This window comes from Saccoglossus kowalevskii, chromosome 16, assembly GCF_978046115.1.
Source record: "Saccoglossus kowalevskii chromosome 16, keSacKowa6.1, whole genome shotgun sequence".
Classification (NCBI taxonomy): Eukaryota; Metazoa; Hemichordata; class Enteropneusta; family Harrimaniidae; genus Saccoglossus; species Saccoglossus kowalevskii.
Window position 1 is genome coordinate 12,114,114 of NC_140656.1, and position 22,741 is coordinate 12,136,854.

The following is a 22,741-nucleotide window of genomic DNA, read 5'->3' on the forward strand; positions in this document are numbered from 1 at the left end:
TTCAAATTTGTATCTGTTTGTTTAGTTCTGTTGTTGACTACATAAAGCTATATTCATATTGGTGATCTGTCACTCTGTCATCTGTCCAACGGTCTGTTTGATTTTTTTTATAAAAACTTATACTCTTATGAACCATAGCTTGTAATGGTCTCAAATTTGCTGTTGATTGAGTATGTGTTCTATGATTAGTTGATGCTTAATCATGCGGCACATTATTTCACGGTTCATATTAGAAACTCTTATATGCTATGTATTGTCAAATGTTATGAATTAATCATTCCGTTCTACTGCCATGGTTGATCACCTTGCTTCACTTCATTTATGAATTGCAACACATTTTGCATAAGAAATGTTTTCCACAATATGTGTATATTATTGATGCATTTTCTCCTAGGTTGAAAAGAAAACTTTTAATCCCCAACTGGGCATGATTATACGTTTGATTCCATTTGTCAGTCTTTTATTTCTTATGTTGTATTTCTTTAGAGTTTTATAGACCAATTATTCAAAACTTGGTAACAGCTGTCTGAGATGGCTGACAATTTTATCTTTTTTTTGTGCATAATTCTGCTGATATCTCAAATTCACATAGTCCATTTAGAGCCAAATTTGGTACACAGACATTTGCGTTCTAGCACATCACCAAGAATTGACCCTGTTCAGTCAAACTTGACACACAGAATACATCCTGGAATAGACTTCATTTGTTGACTCGTTTCAAGATTGCTGAATAGTGGACATTTCACTTCCAACAAATTACAAAAACATTGAACATTTTTGTCATCCCAGAACTTTATAGTTGGGAAATTTTGTTTGTAATCTTCTGACGTGTCAAGTAGTATGTGTACTGTAACACGTGTTAAAGCTGAATGTACAGTATCTTCAAGATATCCACATCAGATGTCTTGCACAATAGTCAAACATTAAGCAGTTCCATGCACAGTATTAAGTTCAGATATGATTTTAGGTCTAGTTACTCAAAATTGAGAGAATTTTAACAAAGTTTTGCCAACATTACAACTTTGAATTGCTTTTCATTATAATTGATTCAGTTGACAGTGTAGAACTGGAATTCGCACTTGTTCAAAACATAGAAGAGAGCTGGTTTTGATTTGTTTATTGCAAATCACAAGTCTTTAATTGTTCCTAATTATCTTGTTCATAATTTAATTGTTACTAATTGTTCTTAATTTAATGTTTTCATGATTTGATGTTCATCAGGGATAAGTTGGTATAAATACCAGTTATTACACTGATTTTAGTCAAAATATTTACAGGTTATGCCCATTTGTGCAGTGTACAGTTGATTTTAAAAACAGTGAGCAGTATCAAACAAGTTGTCCAAGTAGTGGGGGTGGAGGGTACTCTCCTGAATTTGAGGTATGCTCCGCAACAAGTTGATTGGCCATTGGGGCATTTTGATTATAAAAATAGCTTTGTGCTTTGTTGCTGCAAAATCATTGAAAAATCTCAAATTTATCCGGATGCATCTACAGTCGTTTCAGTTGGAGTATACCTCCCTCCTTGTTGTTTATTTTCTCCATAAAATATTATATAAAGTAAAAATCTGACCAGTGTTGTTGTAAACAGTTTATTATACAGACGGCAGGCTAATGAAACAATGTGAAACAACAGTTGTGAACCTGTTTTCAAGATATGAATATCTTTGATTAGTCTGGCATGTTCACACTGTTTACAGCAATTGAATGTTGCAAAGGTTTACAGTAATATGAACATTTAAAGTCATTGGCGCATAGTTATTGCAGTTTTAGCTCATGTCACAGTACCATCAAGTGACCTACATATTTACTATATTTTTATACATGGCAAAGACACATTAAAGTTGTGATAATCACTGTACATAATGACCTAATTCAGGAACATATTCTCTGTTGTGTTTAAATTTACATGTTTAGAATGTACAATTTGTAACTTTATTAGTTTTTTTATCATAAGTGTTGATAATAAACAAAGGAGTTGTTACACACATGTTCAGTTTAAAAACAAATTTGTCAAATCATAGTCTGGCATTTAATATACCAATGAACAACAATACTGTTTTCAGAAAAGAGCTTCTCTGTTTTAGGGACATCAACTGGTGAAGCATTCATTCTGACTAAAATCTAAATCAGCAACTTAAATTTCATTGATTCTTCAAGAATGAGTTTGTATAAAGTTACTGCTCGAAAATACTTAGTGAAAATGAGTTAATAATTAGATAAATTAGGTTGTCACTGCATTGGTCTGTGATAAATTACCCCAAATTATATGTATAAAATATTGGAAAACATGTTCTACATGTGTCCGTGCACTGAACAGCACTGCTGATTATGTACTTGTCAAATTGAGACTTAATATAGTAACATCGTATAACCTAGAAAGTACTTAAATGGCTATACAAATTAATTACTTTATTTAGCACATTACAATTAAATCATGGAACACGCAGACACAGTCTAAAATTCATTAATTGTCTGCAATGCCATTTGATACAGATCTGTTCCAAAAACATTACTTTGCTGCAATGGGTCTATTCGTGCCTCCAACAGACGAATCTGTGCTGAGGTAATATCACATTCAATTGTTGGTACATCAACATTTGGAATATCATCATCAGCTGGAGTAGGACCTTCCCAGTCTATTCCATAAGATGATAACTCTGTCTGCAAAATGAAATTTAAACAACATAAATTGTGACTTTCACACAATTCAGAGACAAAGTTAATTAAAAAGATGTTAATTATCAAGTTAATGCCCATAATATACACAAAAACTGCCCAAATTATCACAATAGCAGATCATCCGGGGGCACAATTTGCTCTTCTAACAGATATTATATTGAATCATATAAGTTGAGTGAGATGCATGTCCAAACAGAAAGTAGCTGGTGAACATATGCACTAATTAGGTCAATGATACTTCCACATTTTTTACTCCTGTGTGCGAAGCACACAATGGGAGTCTTTGCAGTTACCCTGTCTGTATGTGTGTGTGTGTCCTTCTGTTCCACTGATATCTCAAGAACCATACATTGTTTTTTTTATGAAACTTGGTGCATAGATGCGCAGATTTGTTTAGGTTTTAGTAGAAACCATGCATATTAATTACCTAATTTGCATGATAATTAGCTCATTTTTAGCTGTTCCATAACTGTTCCACTGGTATCAAAAGAACTACTCATTGGATTTTGATGAAACTTGGTTCATAGATGCTTTGAACTAATGCCAGGTTTTGATTAGTTTTGGGTGAAAATCTGTGCATATTAATTACTTAATGTGCATAATGATTAGTAAATTTTCGGCTTTTCCACTGATACCTCAACTACTAATCATCACATTTCAATGAAACTTGGTACCTAGATGTCTTAGGACACTGCACAGACCTAGTATGTTTTAGGGTAATATCAGTACATATTGATTACCTAATTTGCATAATAAATTAATTTTCAGCTTTTGATATTTCAAGTAGTAAGCAATACATTTCAATGGTACATAGATACTGAAGGACTATGCAGAGATCGATTGTTTTGGGATAATATTTGTGCATATGAATCACCTAATTTGCATAATTAGTTAATTTTCGAATTTGCACATACATCTCAAGTACTAATCATCACATTTCAATATAACTTGGTACATAGATCCTCTAGGACTATGCAGAGATCTGATTAGTTTTGGCGTAAATAATTGTGCATATTAATTAACTTATTTGCATAATTATTTAATTTTCAGTTTTTTCACTGATATCTCAAGTACTTATCATCACCTTTACATGAAACTTTGTACATAGATGCTCTAGGACAATGTACAAATATGATCAGTTTTGGGTTAAAATCTGTTCATATAAATTTTCTAATTAGCATAATAATTCATAATTGTTCTGATCACATTTCAATGAAACTTGGTACATAGATGGTCTGTTACATTGCACAGACCTTATTAGTTTTACACTCTGTTCATTTTAAATTTTCTGATTTGCATAATTAGTTTTCAGCTTTTCCATCAATATCTCAAGTACAAGTAATTTTGAATTAATATTTACTGTGTCTCTAATACACTCAGCACACGGGAGTTCTTTCTAAACTTTCTTTGATCAGTCATTAAACCCGCTAGATGATATTGTCTGTGTTTATTACTTACATTTGTGCTAGGTTCAAATGCTTCTGTAGCTTCAGTACTAGAAGAGGCTGCGATATTCAGCAGTCCGGACACCCAAAGTTGATTGGGAGACATGTTCCCTTCTGTTGTTCTAATTGGGTGTTGATTCCAACTTGCAGAAAACATGGACAAGTGTCTTCTTATACGTGGTAAATACACATAATGTAAACAGAATAAATGCATATCATTACATGAATCAAGAAGACCCTGGTCTTCGAGAGCATAAAATGTATTATAAAATACATATAAGCACCCACAAAATACATCACGCCATAAGCGCTCAATACGTTGATTGTGTATACTTTTTCCTGTGATATGACTACCTCTCCCAGGTCCTCTGTCTGGGTGCGAAAGCATATACTTTGCAATTTCAACGTTTTCTAATCCATGATCAGATCGCACTCTAGACGGTACACCATATTCACACACAGCTGACATAAAGTCCTCCAGTACTGTGAATGCTCTGTTGTTGTCATTGCACTGTAAATACATAATTCTACGTGAATATCCGTCTATGCCACCATGGATCACAAATCTCCAACTGCAATAAAATTAGAATGAAAGTATAATGTGTGGTATGTTTACACAGTACCAGGTACATCAGTATAATGTGTGGTGTATTTACACAGTACCAGGTACATCAGTATAATGTGTGGTGTATTTACACAGTACCAGGTACACCAGTATATTGTTTGGTGTATTTAGACAGTACCAGGTACACCAGTATAATGTATGGTGTATTTACACAGTACCCGGTACACCAGTAAAATTTTTGGTGTGTTTATACAGTACCAGCTACACCAGTATATTGTTTGGTGTGTTTATACAGTACCAGGTACACCAGTATAATGTGTGGTGTATTTAGACAGTACCAGGTACACCAGTATATTGTGTGGTGTGTTTATACAGTACCAGGTACACCAGTATAATGTATGGTGTGTTTACACAGTACCAGGTACACCAGTATATTGTGTGGTGTGTTTACACAGTACCAGGTACACCAGTATATTGTGTGGTGTATTTACACAGTACCAGGTACACCAGTATAATGTGTGGTGTGTTTATACAGTCCAAATCCAAATTAAATTGCAATTTTACCGTAGTCGTATGTTCTACCTCTCTGTGGATGGTTTTATTTTCAGCTATATATTATGTCCACTCTCGGATATTGAATTGTCCATGTATACATAATTTATGTTCCTTACCGTATTAACTTGTGATGTCCATCTATGTGCCATAGAGACAGTGGTGCATACACCCTGTATGCACGCCTTGGCGTTGAAAATATTTCTAGTGATCGCAAAAGAACTCCAACAGGGTCGACCCTGTGTAAACTAAGTCTCATTCTCTGTTGCTGGACTCGTAACCCCATACTTCGGAGGAAGCCTGTCATACGGCGATAACCACAATTTGGAAAATCGAGGATGATTTCTCTTATAACGTCATCCAACTGAATGTCGGAAATATCAGAATATGTATCTCTTATTTTGATGTCAAACTTACTCATGCGTCTTTTCACCGTCCGCTCACTTACACACAGTAACCGGCTAATATACGGAATAGTAAATCCGGTATCGACTAGGTATATCAACTGATCCTTCGTAATACAATATGGAGGTCTTCCTCTTCCAGATAGTACTTCTGTGTCCACACAATATCCTTCGAATACATCATTGTTCAGGGCCGCAAATGTTTCATTGACCTCGCTTATATCGCTCAAAACAGAAGACATATCACAGTAGTAGGAGTTAACTTGCGAACAAATACGCTTCAAACTGTTGAGCTTGTATTGAATGCTATCATAATTCATACGATCTTCATCCTCAATACACTTCAAAACATCGCTAAGCAAAAGATGTACCCGCCTAAGAAGGAAGTGTTTACCATCCATGGCTGCCATGATGTTTACCATCAGTAAAGGTGGTTCAGTATAAAACAACGCCTTTTACTTTTTCTTGTCAACGTTTAAGAATTACGCTTTTAAATAAGCTGGTTTCTTTAATTGTCAGTCTATATGCTTGATGTTTTATCGATTCGCAGTTCTATTTATTTATTTATTTGTTGTTTTATAAATTTTTCTATTTGTTTATTTATTCTTTTATTTTTTGTTTTATTATTTTATTTATTCTTCTATTTTTAATTTATCGTTCTATTTTTCAATTTAATCTTTTATTTATTATTTTATTCTTTGATTTATTCTTTTATTTTATTATTTTATTTATTCTTCTATTTTTAATTTATCGTTCTATTTTTCAATTTAATCTTTTATTTATTATTTTATTCTTTGATTTATTTTTTGTTTTATTATTTTATTTATTATTTTATTTATTCTTCTATTTTTAATTTATCGTTCTATTCTTGAATTTAGTCTTTTATTTCTTGTTCTATTCTTCAATTTCTTCTTTTATTTATTGTTTTATTTTTTGATTTAGTCTTTTATTTATTTATCTATTCTTTTATTTATTCTTTTATTTATTTATCTATTCTTTGATTTATTCTTTTATTTATTGGCGTTTTTCAATTTTGGCCCTAATGACACACCATACATGGCGCAACTTATGAAAACCCGTTGCAATCGGGGCATGCATTTCGATGGAATTCAGCTCCCCGTCTACTAAATAGCAAATTTCTAGTCAATTACAGAATTGGGTTTTGTCAACCGTCGGAATAAGCTACTTTGGCCAGTATTATATGGGGAAGTTGACGGAGGAGACATTCACAGCAATCAAAACAAAATTGAAACTGTGAAACTGCTTTGCGAGCGGAAGTCGACATTTACGACGGAAAACCTCGAAGACAGCATAACTATGATTACTGCAGATGCGAGGCATGGCTGGCGAAAAACTGTCGTGACACTGACGTGATTGCTATTGGCAATAATACCCACAAATTCATTGCCAATGCAGTTGTTACCAACGAAGACATCCGATTTCGTAGCGCCATGAAATGAATGGCGCGCTATAAATCAGCCGTACAAGTATATCGGCATCTTGACAATAACGGATTAAACGCAAATAAATCACGTCCATAACAGGAATATGTCTGTCATTAAAGTGCCTGTGCAATGCCCACTCTCACGTTAACTATTTTAGATCCGTGTTCTACTGAAGTGGGCAGTTATTGATTGTTTTTGTCAAAATGGTTACTCCTATCCAAGTAAATTTAAGATATATCTCGTGCTGTAGCCACGCCCACCTATCCTGAAACGGTCGACTGTTTCCGGATTTCCGACTCTCGCCGAAAGTGCGCCACCAAATGCCAAAATATGAGAGGAAGCCATACCCCTGAGCTGTACTTGTATAACACTGCGTGATTCAACATACTTTTAAACGATATACATTTTTCGGTCGGCATTTCTTTTTTTTGTCAATTTTTTTTTTTTTTTGAGATAGAGAGTTTTTAGAAGTTGTTTTCAGAACAAACGTTTGTGATGGTTAAACGTTGTGTTGTGGGCGGTTGCAGTAATACGTATAGTCATAGTGTAAGTATTCACACTTTTCCAAACGATCCGAAGGTGCGACGTCAGTAAACGAAAGCCGTGAAAACAACGAGAAAAGGTTGGGGTGGACCTTCTCCTTACAGCGTCATATGTAGTGTCCACTTCACCTCAGATTCTTTTTTCGAAAAACTGTCTTCGGCCGTGAAAAAACAACTAGGTTTTAAAGAGAAGCGCCGACAACTTAAACCTGGCGCAATACCAACAATTTTGAAAGAAATAGATTCCGAACCAGCCCATGATCACCGAGGCGGATTTCAGAAGAGAGAGAGACGTCGGGTAAGTGTTTCAAATCATTTGACTTGTTTTGCCATCCTGATTATCGCTTTATAGAGACAATTAAGTTTGCGTTATGTAAAGGTATCAATAATTTTTTATAGTAACACGAAAACGACGCGTCGGACAAACAGGAAATTACGCAGTCCTTACACACTGCTAATTGTTTTCATTTTCGCAGGCTAAAAGTTTCTGAATTGTTCGGTGGTTGGTGTTGAATGTCGAATTCACACCTCTGTTACTTTCCTTCTAGCTTGATCTGCGAAATAATTTTATGGGGGCACTGGACATCTCGACCCCAAAAAATCCCGACCCGTTTTTCATACCTACAGCCAAAACAAAGTCAGCTTGGACTTTCAGTTATGAGACATGACAAAACAAACGCTGCCAGTGATAGATTTCGCGAATAAAAAACAAAATTAACGCAATCAAAGGCGCCGACCACACGCGTTGGAAATACTAGTAGATAGTACACGATGTTTCGAATTAAAAGATGTCGATCAACGTTGAACTAGATAGAGGTTCGCGTCGCCACATTGAGACAGGGTCGCGTCGATGCGGTGGGTCGAGATGTTCAATTTGGGTCGAAATGTCTTGGATCGAGATGTCTAGAAATCATTTATGGAATAAGAATCCGGGCTTTGGCTGTCAATGCGTTATCACCAAGTAAATAAGTATGACAATCACGCTAACTCGAGTCCACTCTGAATTTGTCTGTATGTGTGTTGCTCTCAATTATTTTTGTTATCCAATTAAACGCCACCAGTCACGCACTTGTCCTCGTCGTGACCCGACGCGTTCACCCATTTCAACTGAATCTATTTCCACGCGGCGGTCATTTATTTAGTAACTGTGATTTGTCGTTTTTTTTTAGTTATTTCCCTATTTTATTGATCACTATAGTTTAACGTCTAGAATGTCAAAATATGTTTTCTTTTTATTTTAATTTTGATGCTTCTACTGGAAATGTACTTCAATAGAGCATGTATGATATGATTCTTTATGGTTTTCTATCTACTATTGTTGAATCAAAATGCTCTCATTATAATTTACAGATTACGTAGAAGAGCTCTTCAATACACTAGACTTGTATGTTGGAGGAGATTGTGTATTACATTCACTTGATGATGCACCCCTGCCACTCAACAGCCAGTATGCCCACCCTGACAAAGTCTCGGCAGTTCATTGCCACACTACAAGATTCACATAACAGTGTAAATACATTTCCAGATGCTGCAACAATTATGCTAATAAAAAACAGGCTACGTTACACAGTTCACAAATTTTATTTAGACTTGTGATGAACAAAGAAATATGACAATGTAAACATTGGATTGTCTGTACATGTATGTGAGGAAAATAATGTGAATAAAATATAATTTGTACATGGATTACTATTACTATAGTATATGGTTTTAATTGAGTGACACTGTGTGACAATGAAAAAAGGAAACACATCTTCAGATTTTGGAATCTATGAAAAACCAAGATTTGGTAATTTAAGTCCTAAATAATTCTCTGACATAAATATTGATAACTCTGTTACTGCTCACTCTGATAGTACTGTAGTCTTTTTCAATGAACTTCAAGTATCCCCTCGTTAACCTGTGGAGGTTTAGAAAATAAATAAGGTCACAATCTTTATTTGGCATTTGTTTATACGTAATTCATTCGTTTTATGATGCATCTTTTTTTACTATAATAAAGGCAACTATTATTATGTTATATATGTGTTTGAATTATGGATGAAAAAAATATTGAACACATTTACAATTAGTACATAAGTATAAGCAATTGCCACCCAATCCTCTCAAACGATTATTCAAAAATTAATTATTTTTTTTTCTTCATTTTCTTTTCATAATAATATGTCAAGTTTATTTCACCAAACATTTTTCAAATTTACGTTTAAAATTTTGAAACTTACGGATGTAATGCACACCCGCGCTTCGTGTGAAGGGAAGCCAGGTCAAAACATTGGGCATTTTACGTGTGTAGAGCAGCCCACAGAGACGTCGGCCGATCCCAACAACCATATCAGAAATTGTTGATGGTGGAAAAAAATAAGAGTTTCATTTGTGCAAAAAAAAATCAAACGTGATAAAGTAAAACGCCGATGACATTCGGGCCACACGAGACACTCACGCCTTCGACCATGAACGAAAATCCAATATATGGATGCCAATGCACGTTTGAACGAAGCAGGCAATATTTCTGAGGAAATTCGCGATCTAAGTTTATCGAGCATAATAAAAAGTTCACACATACCTCTTTGAAATTATCGATAAGATATTTTATAGAGAGTAGTAAGCTCAACTGGAACAAAAAAACTAGAACTTCTTACCGACTCGAAAGTTGTCCAGTGCCGAGGTTCAGCGATAGTTTACAAACGTGCGCCGGGGACGGTGACATCACTGCGACCAGCCACACCAGAACGGACATATCTCGCATCTAACTCAACCCCATGCAACAAATTTGATATCCAAGTGTTCATTATGGCCCGTTCTTCCTCGACGAAAAAGTACATAAGTGACAATTTAGTCAAAGACGAGAAAACTGCACAAGAAATTTGCCTTATTTACACGTATCGGCAATGCGAGCTGCCCAGCAACTTCCCTTTCTGACGTCACAAGGGGAATTTCTGTATGGCAATGAATAGCTAATGAGGAGACTCGTTTTAAAATACAAAAAATAAAGTTGCTGTAGACTGAGTTTAAAACACATTTTTTCACTTAAAAAAAATAATTTATGCTTAGAAACATAAAAATTAATAATATTTATGTATCAATTGATAATTTTAGACGTGAAAATAGCAGCCATTTCACAGGCACTTTAAGTACCTGAGATAAGAGAGGCCGGGGAATGAGAATCAGAATGATACATGGTTCAACTTTTTACTAAAAAAAAGAACCGTGATGGCACTACCAAGTCCGCTGAAAGGCCGGTTATTGACCGTGAGAGTCGTGTCACGATCAACTGTGTAATAATTCCTCCTCACTTCAGTCATCGCATTTGGAGAAGTAATATTCTCTAACCAACAGGCTCTGACGACGGATGTTGGCGAAACGACCATTATTTAAAAATTCCTGCTAACTTTTACAAAGGCCGCATTGCCATCTTGAAAGCAGAGGCGGCCCGGGACTATGGATTGAATACTACATGTATAGCGGGGTCAGCTAATGTGGGTCAGGTAATCGAATGTTGAGGTAATCGCAAGTCAAGCGAACCGAATGTTAAGGTAATCGCAAGTTAAGCGAACCGAATGTCAAGACATTTAGACGTGAAAATAATCGAATCTTATAACAATTGAATGTCAAGATAATGTCTAAATAACGACACAATTGTAACATTATGAAACCATGACAACATAATATTGTAGCAATTACACAATAATGAAATAATTAAGAAATAAAGTTGAAATAATGAAACAATAGCAATAGGATGCTGCAGTAATAACACAATAATGGAATAAGCACAAAATAATGTTTAAATAAAGACCAAATAACCGAATAATGACCAAATAATAACCAAACGAGTTTCCAAATAAAGACCAAACAACTAAACAATGTTCAAATAATGACTCCAAGCTAATTTTGGCGGTATTCTCACCCCATACAGAACCTGCTCGGAATTATGTCCGTCGTTGTTAAGGTGGTTGGCTGCCATTAAAACAAATGATCATAGTTCCTTCAAGTTGACGTTTGATGGTTTTATTTATTTTATGCCATTATTCACAAATCTCAAATATAAACTTGTAGTCACCAAACAACTTTATGCGCAAAATAAAGATCAAATACCAATGAACATGGTGATTTTTTAACCATTTACCATAGGTTTTTAAAAGTAAAAAATCTCACCATATTTCAAAATTCCGAGTACGTCATTGTAAGATGCTGATCAATAACTATGTGAAAAAAATGAGAACATTTACTCGTTCCTATTTATTAGGTAGAAAGGCAGCGATTTACTTTAAATTAGAAAAATTTCGTCAAGTTACAAATATATCCCAGGAAAAATATGCACTTGTCATGGAGAATATCACGTTTAGAGTTGTTTTGTCGCGTTATCGAAGTTTCCACTCACAGGTGATGCGTTGAGCAGTATCGGGATAGTGATACTGAGGTCATATAGGGGTTATCTCGTGCGTAAAACTAGTCACGTTAAAAACAAATACCATTTTGTCTTGCAAGTGAATTGAAAGAAAAATATACACAGACTACTTTTTCGCAACTAAAAAAATCCGTTTGTTCATACCATCAAATATAAGTATGTTCACATTTGTAATAAAAGAAAGTTGGTGATGAATCGCACGACGAGGTAGAGTAGCAGTAGGTAGAGTATGCACACTCACGATGGAGCAATTGTTCCATGGTGATTTGAAAAGCATTCTGTTGTGTTTTACGTCGTCGAATTTTGAGAAAATTGACAAATATTATTCGGAATTTTAATATCTTTAGAAGAGTTTCATATAACATAATTTTAAAGCAAAGTTTTTTTTATCAAATGGCTATTTTTGTTACTGTAAGCAGACGCGAAACCCCTTAAAATGTCTTTATTCGTGACTGAGAAAACAAAATTACACAAAATTCGAAAGCGCCATGGTTCATCCCACATCGGAAAATATATTTAAAACTTGTAATAACAGAAAATAATAAATCCGAATTGCGCAGTATTAAAACAATATTTTGACTAACAGTACCATTCCGAGCAAAGACAAAAAGTAGTATTTTGGTGAAGTAAATCGTTGAAATATTTTCGGTTACTATTGATACATCACAAGAACTACTTGGAGCGTTCGCTGGATTCGTGTTGTCAAAGAGATTCTTTGTTACCAAAGTGTAACTGAGTATCGTTAAAGCATGGCTGTGCGTGTTTTGCCAAAATTAAAGCATTTATTTCAGAGCGAGGTTGTCTCACTTGGTGTAAGAGTTAATAGTACAACTTTTTCTCAACTACTGTGAAATACTAGTACTTTATTTTCGCTGAAGGGGTGATTCAGTGAAAATAAAATCCAGTGAATATACCTTTTTCCCCCATATTTTACATTCGACTCACCAAAAATCAATGAAAATAAATTCCATGCAAAACACTCAAAAAGTTTTCAGTGAAAATTAATTCCAGCTAAAATAAAGTATTTTACAGTTATTTATTAGATTTGTGACCTTTTATGAGTAGCAGCATGCTTGATTCGAACCAACGAGTCAAACGATGAGTTTTGTACTCATAAGGTCATCATACTGAATGTAGCCAGAGATGTTTTATGTTTGAATGTAACAAGGAGACCGCCCGTTATGACACACACATGTATACAAATGTGATATTTACATGGATCCGGGAGCGACCTTCCAATACAAGAAAAGTCGGCCAGTGACAAAGTGCGCATGATATTAATTTTGAATGTATGCACTGCTATTTTACCTCATTTACCATATACGCGCGAGCGTTTCATCTAAAATCGACTTACGTTCGTGCTTTTATCAATAGTGTGCCCGCTTATATCGACTTACAAAGTATTCGTTGTTTGCCTAACACTTCATTTAATCAAATACACTAGTGTAATGTGTGATTTGATTTAGGAATTGGCCAAATGATAAATCTCTGTTTTGAGGTTGCCAATTTATATTCTGCGTATCAATACAAGTGTAACCCGCAAAGTTACGTGTACCGCAAAATAAGAAATCGGACATTATATACCGGTGACTGTAAATATAGTGCTGTTATTTTACGTTACAAGTGGTTTTGTTGTGACCGGTTTACAATAGGCACAATTGATTAATATAAATACAACGGATTTACCGAAATGTGAAAGGGTTTTAGAAGCTTCACTACCGCGGGGGGGGGGGGGTCAGAATCATACCTTTCTCAAACCTGCACTCTGGACTACCATTTGTGTAAACTCTCACGCAATGACCCACTTTATACGATTACTCGTAGACAATGTGTCACGACTTTTATTTTTTTAGGATCTATTTTTCAGATAGTTTTGCTAATCATTTGTGTCTAAGTGCTTTGTTTTGTTTTGCTTTTTTTGTCTTTGTGTTGTACAACTTTATCAAGATTCGAACGAGGAAACGATTCAATAAATTCGATGACTGAGGTTACAATAACTCAAAATGACTCACGGCACGACTCAACACTGAACGAACACCACCCTTTTTAGCATTCCATTTATTCAACACCCGCACGCCCATGTATCTCAATAGTCACGAAGATAAGACGTTAATTCAGAGAAATTTATTCGTGACATTCGTTCGTATTGTAGTAGTCTTCCAGAGAGATGCAGTGGGTCACCTTCTGTAGAATTGACAGTCACAGAGCGAACCGGCAAGCAGACGCGGGATGATACTTACTGTACTACGTCTCCAAAAGTTATTACTGCAATGTCTCGCAGAACAACTGTGTAAAAAAGACAATGTACAACTTTGAGGATAAGACTCAGGTTCGTCAGTCCATTAATCTTTGTATTGGAATTAATTAGGCCCGTCAGTGTGCGCACATATGTATGTGATACTAGTATATTAAGTGTACAAGGCTGAATTTTTGTATTAGTATACGTTATACCCGGCAATATACGTGGTACACATGCTTGTATACGTTATACTCGTGTTTCAGTATTTCGTTGAACAAATACAGTAACTGCTGTTTGCAGCCAAAACGATAAATCATCAGGGCACTACTTCAACTCGACAACTTACGAAACCCATATCTTAAAGCGCGACAGTCGTCGCGCTGCGCATGTGCGACACTTGTATTGATAAACATTGATTTTCCCACAATCCAACGCGCTCTTCAAATGGAAATCACAAGTACGAGGTTTGACCTGGGCGTGATTTGGACTGATTACCGCCGGTGACTCTTTCGATACCTTCCAATCACATGAAAATTACCTAATTAAAGCTTGAAAACGTCTCGGTTCGTACTCGTTGTTCTGCGCAACAGTCAAAGTCGCCATCTTTGTTTATGTGAGATCCATATATCTCGCACATGCGCAGCGCGACGACTACCGCGCTTTAATGTAGGTGGCGGTTGCGTAATTTTAACTTGCGGGACCATTCTCGCCCAGATTGTATTTCGACTTCGAGACTCCGGTAAAAACCTTTCCGTAGGTGTGCCGTGAAAACGTTCATGGTTACAACGATGGGTTCTATCAGAGCAGGGAATTTCTGCTACTTTATAATCGATTTATATTTATAGCGATTTCTCTTCTGTTGTCAGAATGAGGAAACTCGAGTAAAAACTCATGCACAGCTTCTATGCAGCTTCTATGCATATATCTCGCACATGCGCAGCGCGACGACTACCGCGCTTTAATGTAGGTGGCGGTTGCGTAATTTTAACTTGCGGGACCATTCTCGCCCAGATTGTATTTCGACTTCGAGACTCCGGTAAAAACCTTTCCGTAGGTGTGCCGTGAAAACGTTCATGGTTACAACGATGGGTTCTATCAGAGCAGGGAATTTCTGCTACTTTATAATCGATTTATATTTATAGCGATTTCTCTTCTGTTGTCAGAATGAGGAAACTCGAGTAAAAACTCATGCACAGCTTCTATGCAGGAAAGACACGGTGAAAGAAAACTAGCACTGTATATATTATTATATTTCTATTTTCACTCTGTATCATCAAGCCTGAATGACTATATTCATGATAGATGAAATGTTTATGTTTTACAAAACTTAAGTTTAAATTTAATCTGTCTGTGTATTGTACATTGTTTTTTTCTTCTTCGTTGTTTATGTAGTTGACCTTAGATGTTATACAACATACATTTCATTTTGTGTCAAATATTCTATTCTATTCTATTCTATTCTATTCTATTCTATTCTATTCTATTCTATTCTATTCTATTCTATTCTATTCTATTCTATTCTATTCCATTCTATTCGTTTTCAATTCTGCCTCAACAGTATTTAGAAAAGATCGACAAATATCGAGTTAACAACTATACAAGTCTACATATAACAGCCGATACTAGGAGAGATAAATAAATAAATATGAATAAATATAAATTAATGAATACGATCAACAATAGAAGTGATAATTTGCGTAACGTTCCATACTTATAGCGGCATAACACCCCCAATCGAAACAATGGTCCAACCAACTCTTTATTGGTTATTGAATGTTGACGTAAACACTAGTGGTTGGCTGGAAAACGAAATGTTCGAGCTCAGCACATGATAAAAAGACGGAAAACACGAACACGAATGTTGCAGTTATCATCAGTAAGAAGACTTGGTAATAGTAAGCACATTTACATGTCCACGGGTAAGTATTTTGTATATGCATTTACCTGTATAATTCAACATGCCACGGATATTAACAGTGTGTATAGGTATAGAATCTGTTTTAATGTATGCATTTGTCAATATTATTCAACATTTTTCCGGGTAAATTTTCGTATATGTTCGCAACTTTTGGTTAATGAACTACTAGCCATGATCGTTAGTACTGACTATTCGAATCTTTGGTGATAGGGTGAATTTCTCATTGTAGTGTTCGTCCGACTTATGAAACTTTGAATCTGTTCGAATTATTTGTTTTCGACAAATTGTCCATAATAGGGCGCTTTATTATAATACTGATCTAAAGTATGAAACTTACATTTCTTGAAAAAATAAGTTTTTTTGGGGGGGTAAAACTGGTTAAATGTAGTTGTTACAGTAATGTATTAGCTTAGTTTTTTGTATGTTTTTATTTTATATTATTTAATTTGTTTAACCTTTTAAACACTTTATTTTTTCAAAATGGAATTATTTTGTCCATGTTTATTTCATTTATGCACGAAATGTGTGATAATGTAGTATTGTTATGATAATTCAGCAGGAAAACGTGTTATCGTGAGATATGCCTTCTGAAGTCAAAAACAAGACGCCACCTACGGCGAAATTTGGAGAATGGCGTGAAAAGACAAGCGGTGGGCTTCACAAACAGTATTTTTTTTACCGTTTTTTATCAAACAATATTCATGGGAATGACTGGGTCAGAGAGAGATAACACTATTTGCCAGTGAGTCACCAGTGGCACTGGGTAGACCAGTGAGTCGATATTATATCCACTGGTGCACTGGGCTTACCAGCGAGTCAGTGAGATAATATTATCTCCACAGTGGCACTGGGCGGACCAGCTAGACGGTGAGATAATATTATCTCCACAGGTGCACTGGGCTTACCAGCGAGTATTATTCTTTCTTAAACATTTATAGCCATTGCCAATCCCTCCGGGGAATGTGCAAGTGTTAATAAAATTAATATTATTTAATTAATGACCCCGCACATTATTGATTGGCCTTGGCTAGTTGAAGCGGTTTTTAAATGGGCGACTCGATAGAAGTATTCGCCGTGACTCAAGACTTTTCATTCTGGTTAATACAACGCTTACATGTTACTGTCAGGAAAGTTTAATGTCTTGTTTGTATTTTCTCAATGTGAAAGAGGGGTTTATTGTCAAAATGTACTAGTGCATGGGTGGTTGTATGCATATTGAACTATACAAAATTTGAATTATGTCACCAAACTGTACGTTTTAACGACTCGGTTAATAATTTCCTGGAAACTGTGCAGAAAATCACAGACTTTCATTATTTTTTGTTCATAGTTTTTCTAAATTTCAGTTTTTATTGTTCATAATTATTTACAGGAATAACACTTGTTTTCTGTTGTGAAACCATTTCCAGTTATTATGAATGTGTACATGACAGCTTTGCCCCACACAATAAGACATGTATGGATATGTGCGAGTATGTTTGTTGGGTTAATATGCCACTTCTTTATATCCAACAATGTCTGGTAATTCTAACTAACTTCTATTTCGCAAATTTGCGTAGCCTTGCTTCTACTCCCATATTGTCCTTAATAGTGAAGGTTAATGCGGATATATTGTAAATTAGACAGAGGTAACACTACAATACATTTCCCTATACATTCCCCTGTATTACATAACAGTCTTTGAGCTGAGGCAGTTATGGTTCTACAACCATCACCAGTTCTCTTGTAATATCCTTGGTAATGTATCTCAGAATCCCATACTGGGTTTCAAAACCAACTCATGGAGAGATTGCACAGTCTGATACACATTTGCAAACCTACCAATAAAATCTTTACAGAAAACAAGATGTCAGAAAATCAATATAAGCACTCCTATGAACTGGGTGCCAAACTTTGATCAAGATCTGAAGCTAATAGAAAATCTGTTTAGTTCAAAATTATCAAACCAAAAACAATACATAAAAAATACATAAAAAGCAAAACATTTCATCCACATTTTAAAAAGAAAATTGTTCTAAAATATATGTATTCTGTATTTGACAAACAGTTCATTCGACAAATGAAAACTCACAGGAATATGTTTCAGCTATTAGAACAGAATGATAGTTTTTACAATACTGGTTTAAAAACGCACTTCAAAGATTGCAGTGTTTGAAGATGTAGATTTTCAGGAGGCAACAGTACTATTGACTTCTCCCTCCACTGGACACCAACTAACTATTTAAGTTGATTTGCATACAAAGCAGAGCTTGCAACATGATAGCTATTCATAAAGGGTGTTTTTGTTTTTATTTTTCATATAATACAGTAGTAGTCACACAATGAGGCAGTTCATATTTGTCTCAGTGAATCGTTAATTTTTGACAGACACCTGTACAAAATACTTGGATAAAAGCCAGCTAAGAATTTCTGTTATCTTGCACGTTTTATGAATCTATTCACGTCTAAATGCAGCACTTGTTTTTGGCGATGAGACATTTGTTTTATACTAAAATATCTGAATTACTTTGAATAAAGCTGGAAATTATGTCCCTTAAAATAATTAAACAAATAAGGCACCAATGTTACAGTTTTTGTAAGATATTTACATCTTTAAAGGACATTCGGTAGACTGATTCCCCACTGTTGGTTCAACCCCAAAACTTGTTTGTACTCAAAATTAATTATGACAATGCATATTTATATTGAAACAAAATATGTTAAAGGGAATTATATTATTGTTTCCCGCACCTCATTAAACTCAATACTACTGATCAGTGAATACATGTATTTGTGTCGTTTCAGGTGACGTTCAAAGCTAGAAAGCATAGATCTTAAGGAAGTAGGCTCGTAGTCATCACCGCTTGGTTTACGGACACTGATAAAAAAATTGCATAAAATTGTTTCCAGTTCATTTGGAGGGATTTCGTGGATTTCTCTAGCCTCGTTTATTTCTGGTATCTTCAAAAATTGGCCCAGTAATCTCATATCATATAGAGTTTTCTTGGCTGTGTTTTTGTTTTGTTGAGTTTCGATTGTTCTTCTGACATCGTCATCGGTGACTGGCACAAGTCTACATGGTCGTGAAGGCCCGGCCTCGGCGCCGTCGCTGTCAGTGTTTTGTGCTGTCGCTTCACCCAAGGAAGCATTTTCTGTGACGAAAATAATTGTTACATTTGGTATTATAAATGTAAAAATAAATTTATGTTGTGGAATCATTTTATTTAGTACTCGCAGTATTGTGATGTATTTTTACCCAATGCAGTATGCGATCATACAATATGCCGAGTTCTGACGATGAAAACACGTAAACGTACCTTCACTCGGTCTTTCTTGATCATCATTCATGAATTCTATCACGTCTATATCAAAAGTATTGACTAAGTCGCCCATATGTATCATGATTTCGAACGTTCGATCAGCTGAAGGTTTGTTTACTTTGAGATGCAAATTTGTACGACTGACAGCAATCTCCTTCCCAGAGGCCTTTGCGCTTTACGCAATAGTGCCTCTGCCACAGACAGCCTTCAATTTTGTGATCAATCACCTCACTACGCACGGCCATTTTCCTGTAGTTGTTACATCTGAAAACGTATTACAAAAAGTGGAAAAAAAAACGTATGTGACATCCGAACTATTTAATAATGTCAGACCTCAGTAAAAACGTAAATACGAACCATTTTATCGCGGACTATGTTTTGCAAGGTAATGTTATTGTAGTGAAATGGCGCACGTGATACACTAAAACTGGGGAGAAAAAACGTTCTGTTAACGAATATAGTTGGGAAAGAAACATTAAAGACTAATTTCACTGAAAGGAGTTTCCTAACATTTCCGTTTATCTTGTATTCTGGTGAATATCTCAATACTATTTCTGGCTTGAACGGGTTCGATTTTGCGCGTCTAACAGCCATGGAACACACAGGTTCTAGTAAGTTTATAAAGTTAGTCTTTTATAGAAGAAACTAATGCTTTGGCATGTAGGAAAGGATTGTACTTTTCTAAAGCAAGTCATGTATATTTTAATCTAATTAACTGACATTTTATTTGGTGTCGGGCGTGAAACGTCTTATTAAAGTGATTAAAGTAACCAAGTGACTTACGCATAACTTTATTAATCGACAGGATTTTGTAGTTCGAACGTATTCGAATATGCAAATGAGTTCTATGCTAAACTGCTTTGTGCAGTGATGATAAGTAACGCGTATCGAACTGTGCGGAGTCGGACTGACAGCAGACGAAACATTATCATGCCCGAACTATTTTCGGGTTGGGAGAATTGAGACTGATTAATATCTTTAATATTTTGTTTATTTAACAGCGATAAAATCATATAGCATCTAAAAATCTAATAAGTATAATATGTAATAATTTCTACATAATTTGTCATTAAAATTTGCCTCATCATAAGTGTTGCATAATTTAGTATTAACTTTGCTGATTAGGTCGAAGGTGAAATTAGCTGTATTGGCCACGAACTCCGCACAGTGCGATGCGCGTTACTTATCATCACTGCGTTGTGTCGTCACCGGAAGCGCTGTCCCAGCACAAACCTGTCGTTGTGTCGTCACCGGAAGCGCTGTCCCAGCACAAACCTGTGTCATATGACGCCTTACGGCTAGTACGGCCTTACGGCGATTTGGGCTAAAATTCCGCTCCGCCGCCTCTTTACAACAGTGTTTGTTTATACGCGGAACTTGATATTGCTTTTTACAATTTGGGTTGCCTTTGAATCACATATTTTAGTGAAATATTGTTTATAGAGTGAAATATTATTGTCATACATAATTCAATCTTTGAAACAACAGAAACTAACACATAATAACGATAATCAAATTTGTGTTTGAAGTTCAAAAGTAGTTATTTCCGGTTTCAACTAGTTCGAAAATAGAACGTCCTTGAGCGCAATAAAATCACGCATAGAACTCCATCCGAACCAGACTCTAGCAGCGTAAACTTATTGCAATTTGCGCGATTTGGGCCCAGTTTGTTCTTACAAGTTTTCTAAGTTTCATTTATCATTATTTAGTAAACAGGTCTCTGAAACAATTTAATATATCCGTAAAATACGTGGCAATCGACGATGGACTTCGAAACGTTCAAAATTTCGAACAAACTCCCGGCACACCTAGCGCGTCAGATCGGTGTAGAAGACGCCGAACTGCAGCGTCAATGATGACGCCTTACTAGCTGATTTTGGCTAAAATAGCGCTCCGCCGCCACTTTACACCAGTGTTTATACACGGAACTTGATATTGCTTTTACAGTTTAAGTTGCCTTTTGATCACATATTTTAGTGAAATATTGTCTAGAGAGTGAAATATTAATGTCACAAATAATTCAATCTTTGAAACAACAGAAAGTAACACATAATAACGATAATCAAATTTGTGTTTGAAGTTCGAAAGTACCCGCGTAATTTCCGGTTTCATATAGTTCGGAAATAGAACGTTCTTGAGCGCAATAACATCACGCGTAGAACGCCTTCTGAACCAGATATTAGCAGCGTAGACTTATTCTAAATTTGTCCAATTTTGGGGCCAGTTTGTTCTTACAAGTTTCCTAAGTTTCATTTATCATTATTTAGTAAGCAGGCCCCTTAAACGAGTTAATATATCCGTAAAATACGTGCCAGTCGACGATTGACTTCGAAACATTCGAAATTTCGAACAAACTCCCGGCACACCTTGCGCGATATGCGTCAGATCGGTGTAGAAGACGCCGGACCTGCAGCATCAATGATCATCACTGCACAAAGCAGCTTTGCATAGAACTCATTTGCATATTCGAATATGTTCGAACTACAAGACCCTGTCGGTTAACAAAGTTATGCGTAAGTCACTCGGTTACTTTAATCACTTTATTAAGAGGTTTCACGCCCTGACTCTAAATAAAATGTTCAGTTATTTATACAAAATATACATAACTTGCGTTAGAAAATTACAATCCTTTCCTACATGCCAAAGCACTAGTTTCTACTATAAATGACTAACTTTATAAACTTACTAGAACCTGTGTGTTCTATATTGCTGTTAGACGCGCAAAATCGAACCCGTTCAAGCCAGAAATAGTATTGATATATTCACCAGGATACAAGATGAACGGAAATGTTAGGAAACTTTTTTCAGTTAAATTAGTCTTTAATGTTTCTTTCCCAACTATATACGATAACAGAACGTTTTTTCTTCCAAGTTTTAGTGTATCACGTGCGCCATTTCACTACAGTAACATTACCTTGCAAAACATAGTCCGCGACAAAATGGTTCGTATTTGCGTTTTTACTGAGGTCTGACATTAATAAATAATTCGGATGTCACATACGTTTTTTTCTCACTTTTTGTAGTACGTTTTCAGATCTAACAGGTACTAGAAAATGGCCGTGCGTAGTGAGGTGATTGACCACAATATTGAAGGCTGCCTGTGGCAGAGGCACTATTGTGTAAAGCGCAAAGGCCTCTGGGAAGGAGATTGTATTGGCCAATCACACCACAGACTTAAAGTGTGACGTCACTTTCAAAGTGTGAATTACCAAAAATATCACACGGGTGTTATTATACCGAAAGTGC

The 22,741-nt window shown here is 35.6% G+C and overlaps 1 protein-coding gene and 1 long non-coding RNA gene across 2 annotated transcripts; both read right to left on the minus strand.

Annotated features, from left to right (window-relative positions):
- Nucleotides 1-2,385: 2,385 nt before the first annotated feature.
- On the minus strand, nucleotides 2,386-5,472 carry LOC146733668 (uncharacterized). The gene is made up of 3 exons (XM_085491501.1): nucleotides 5,363-5,472; nucleotides 4,140-4,698; nucleotides 2,386-2,663 (listed from the first exon to the last, which is right to left on the minus strand). The coding sequence occupies exons 2-3, from the start codon at nucleotides 4,647-4,649 to the stop codon at nucleotides 2,457-2,459; spliced, it is 717 nt and encodes a 238-aa protein (XP_085347627.1). The 5' UTR covers nucleotides 4,650-4,698; nucleotides 5,363-5,472; the 3' UTR covers nucleotides 2,386-2,456.
- A 3,724-nt stretch (nucleotides 5,473-9,196) lies between these two features.
- On the minus strand, nucleotides 9,197-10,567 carry LOC146733669 (uncharacterized). The gene is made up of 2 exons (XR_014926612.1): nucleotides 10,274-10,567; nucleotides 9,197-9,534 (listed from the first exon to the last, which is right to left on the minus strand). It is a non-coding gene; the product is annotated as an uncharacterized LOC146733669 (long non-coding RNA).
- Between the last annotated feature and the right edge of the window lie 12,174 nt (nucleotides 10,568-22,741).